Source organism: Ostrea edulis, chromosome 4, assembly GCF_947568905.1.
Source record: "Ostrea edulis chromosome 4, xbOstEdul1.1, whole genome shotgun sequence".
Lineage (NCBI taxonomy): Eukaryota > Metazoa > Mollusca > Bivalvia > Ostreida > Ostreidae > Ostrea > Ostrea edulis.
The window spans coordinates 3117654-3121601 of record NC_079167.1 but is presented as its reverse complement, the minus strand read 5'-3'; the positions used below and the strand labels follow the sequence as shown (position 1 = coordinate 3121601).

At 37.8% G+C, this 3948-nt stretch overlaps 1 protein-coding gene across 15 annotated transcripts in view; it reads left to right on the top strand.

The window, feature by feature from the left end:
* The window catches only part of LOC125670532 (focal adhesion kinase 1-like), a 63308-nt gene extending 59360 nt beyond the window's left edge, over positions 1–3948 (top strand). For 13 of the 15 annotated variants that reach the window (XM_056161659.1, XM_056161660.1, XM_056161654.1 and 10 more), the window contains 10 exons: positions 85–200; positions 391–491; positions 628–717; positions 882–1086; positions 1188–1267; positions 1428–2095; positions 2323–2461; positions 2635–2822; positions 2984–3064; positions 3152–3948. In XM_056161659.1, the coding sequence (XP_056017634.1) occupies positions 85–200; positions 391–491; positions 628–717; positions 882–1086; positions 1188–1267; positions 1428–2095; positions 2323–2461; positions 2635–2822; positions 2984–3064; positions 3152–3364 (1881 nt within the window). In that variant the 3' untranslated portion in view covers positions 3365–3948. The remainder of the gene's footprint in view (positions 1–84; positions 201–390; positions 492–627; positions 718–881; positions 1087–1187; positions 1268–1427; positions 2096–2322; positions 2462–2634; positions 2823–2983; positions 3065–3151) is intronic. The other 2 variants (XM_056161652.1, XM_056161650.1) reach the window with 1 other exon arrangement.

The window sequence follows — 3948 nt, the reverse complement described above, 5'->3', positions numbered from 1 at the left end:
ACAAAGTGTAATCAACCAGGGGCATCTGATGATGTGTTAAAACCAGACATCTAATGCAACGTAATATGATTGTGTGTTCTCTAGATGAGAGCCTACCTACAAAACAACCGTACAAGACTAGACCTGTGTACCCTGATGTTGTATTGTCATCAGCTCAGTAAAGCACTGTCCTACCTAGAGAGCAAGAAGTTTGTTCACAGGTACTCAATCGTTCATCTTTTGTCACTAGATTTTCTTCCTTGGATGTTAGTTTTATAGTATTGTAAGTTCATTTAGCAAATTTGGATTGTGATAAAGTTCTCTTTCTTTCTTTCCAGTAAGCTTCTTGTCTTACCGAATGCTGAATTTTTATGGAATGGCATGATAACTAGATGGTTTTTTTATTTGTAGAGATATTGCTGCTAGAAATGTGTTGGTATCCTCACATGACTGTGTCAAACTTGGTGACTTTGGTTTGTCCAGGGTTGTGGATGAACAGAGTTATTACAAAGGTGATAGGATCATTTGTTGATATTTCTGTATCATTGAATTGCGTATACTTATTTCTATATCATACAACTCAGTTTATTATTTTTAATTTAATTAATTTCAGCATCAGTTAATTATTTTTAATTTAATTAATTTCAGCATCAAAAGGCAAACTTCCTATAAAGTGGATGGCTCCAGAATCCATTAATTTTAGGAGATTCACGACAGCTAGTGATGTTTGGATGTTCGGTAATATATTTGAAAAACCTTGTATATTTACAATTACATAGTAAAATATAATGTACTCTCATTTTGATTGATTCCAAACTAAGAGAACTACATATCAGTTGTTCTGCTTTTAAAGGAAAGTGATATACGATATATTAATGATTAATTTTATCCTTATATTTTAGGAGTGTGTATGTGGGAGATTCTGATGTATGGCATTAAACCATTCCAAGGTGTGAAGAACAATGACGTGATTGGTAAGATAGAGAACGGGGAGCGACTACCCCTGCCGATAGACTGCCCTCCCTCCCTATACAACCTGATGTGCCAGTGCTGGTCATATGAACCCTCCAAAAGACCCTCATTTGCTGATGTTAAAATTCGCCTTCGGTAAGTTTTGTACAGTAATGATATGTTTGATAATGTTAGAAATTTGTGTGCATATTAAAGCCCAAAAAAATCTTTCAACGGTATGTTTATCTGTTTTGTAGAGAAATTTTAGATGAAGAAAGAAATCGGCAAGTTGAGGAGATGAAAAGAGATAATCGAAGGATACAAGAAATAAACTGGAGTAAGTTTATTACATGAATGTGTGACCATTCATTTATGGTCACTAAAATTATAGATTAGAGAGAAACTTTTGACAAATTTTAATATACAGTATTTTAGTACCTAAGTGAAAAATTTACACATCAATCAGTAAAAAATTCACATGTTCTGTGTTCTTTTAGCAGGGTCCAGTGGATCAGATATTGAGGAACCCCCTCCAAAACCAGCCCGGCCTAATTTCATGACACCTGCTGGATCCACCCCAAACCTTTCAAACAATCACAGTGTAGACTCCCTCCCTCCACAGTGGGGAAGTACCACCCACCTCCCCATTAGTCACAGTACACCACTGGGACCCAGTCCCCAACAACCCCTTCCCCTAACCCACACAGGTCCCCCAGTCATGTCAATTATCCCAGATCACCAAGGACCTCGAGAAATCAACCTACAGAATTACTTCCCCTCTTCCTCTGGATACACCTCTGTACAACAGCATCAACACCATCTCCATCAGAATTCTGAATTTGTGCCAGACATGGGTAGAGGAGGAGCAGGCTACCCTGGTTATCATGTTCCTCGTAATCCTCATGAACTGTCAGAAATGCTATCCACAGGTCAGAGAAATGCCCCCCCATCTCCCATTAATTCTACTGTGATATCTGATGTGTTACCGCAGAATCTTCACTCTGAACATGACTCCCCTGAAAATGAGTGGGGGCGACCTGTGCCAGTGCCAGCGAGGCATCTAAATGACTCGGAAGACACAACTGTGATAGAGCACCAGCTACGTCTCCAACAGATGCAGTCTCAAGAGGATGCCAAGTGGCTGCAGGACTCCGAAAAACACTTGGTAATTACAACACACTTCGAGCCTCAATTCATTTAATTTCTGAAACTTGAAATATCTTATGAAGGCATTCAAAATAGTCTTATTTTACTATAATCATGTCAAGAGCTTTTTTTTTTATTCTCTTCAAACTCATAATCTGCTAAATTGATTACTATACAGATTTTAGAAATAAATGCATGAAAATCAATGAGAGTTAACCTATATCTGACATTGCTGATATTTCCTAGAAAAGAGATAAAGGGGCTAGTGCAATCAGACAGGACGAGAGAGTTGGAAATAACCACTCTTCATCCAATTGTCCTACCATACCAAGAGAGAATCCTCCCCATCCAGATGTGGTCACCAGAGTTCCTAGTCACACATCAAGTAAGTGGGAGAGATTATCATATTGTCAATACAATTTACACGACATGTATCTAAAACCTACTAAGAAGATTCATCTTCAGAAATCACCAGATTAGAACAATGCATGGACTTATTTCATCTGACAGTGGAAAACAGGTAGTAGTGTTGATTCATTAGTAAGAATACTGTTTTAGGTGGTAGTCGAAGTAGTAGTACAAGTGAGTCGGATGGTTTGTCATCTCCACAGCAACCAGAGCCACCGGACTTGGACCGGACGAATGACAATGTGTACAATAGTACAACAAGTGTTGTTCGGTCAGTGATGACCTTGACAAAGGAAGCCAGTAGTGTGAAAGCAGAGGAATACACAGTACTTGTCAAGGTTAGACACGTGCAAATTACTGTTAACTCTTGCTTTGCATGAATTGAAATACATTTCATTGCATGGAAATGAGTGCCAAGTATTTCTAGGGTAAAATGTGGCAGATATTGATAAAATACTTGTGTCCAGCCAAAAATAAAGGAATATTGCTTTAATTGTAGGATGTTGGAGTGAAGTTACGCAGTCTTTTAGGTGCGGTGGATGTATTTATTCCTACTCTCCCATCATCATTTATTCAAGATGTAAGTAAAACTTTACATTTGTTGCTCCATTTAGGTGTTAAATGTATTTTTTTCTTGTTCATTTTGACCTGTTTGAATCATTTTCAGGTTCAGATGGCACAGAATGTTTTATCCACTGACATGGCATCGCTGATTGCTGCCATGAAGCTAGCCATTCAATACAGCACAACTACTATGGACGTTGAATACAGAAAGAGCATGCTGAAGGCTGCCCATGTGTTGGCAATGGATTCCAAGAATTTGCTAGATGTTGTAGACAAAACTAGAGTGAAAGTGAAATTGCAAAGTGGTCCCAGCTGATAGTGAGCTGATAGTGAGCTGGTGGCAGAATCGGTTTATTAGTGGTTAAAGGTTGTATCAATATTCCTGGAAGACATGGTACATGTGTATCATCCTCGCACTTAACCAAGAATAGAAAGCTTATGGTAACATGTTTATCAGACACAGACACTCTGATGTTTCACTACAGTAAAGGAAGTGTGCTGCTTCGTATAGTTCAGAAGTGCTGTGTAAACACTTAAAACCACATCTTAAATTTTTGTATTTGGACCAAAGTGTACATTGATAGCAACTCAGTTCACAATACATTTACTTATTTACATATATGTTTATGGAATAATACTTGCATGTACAATTGAAGATATGGCTTGAAGCAATATTTTGAAATGTGAACTGTGTAATTGGCGATTGGCCTTGAAATAGGGAAAGACAACACAACATAAATGCATGAAAGGATGAACATGTCAGAGAATTAGGTTTGTATGGGCAGAGAGCATGTGAAGTATGTCATCAGTTTTCGCTGTCAAGAGAATGTTGTGTAAAGGGAAAATATTCTCTTGCCATTTATTTATTGCTGTAAAATAAAATTCGTGAATTCTTGAAAA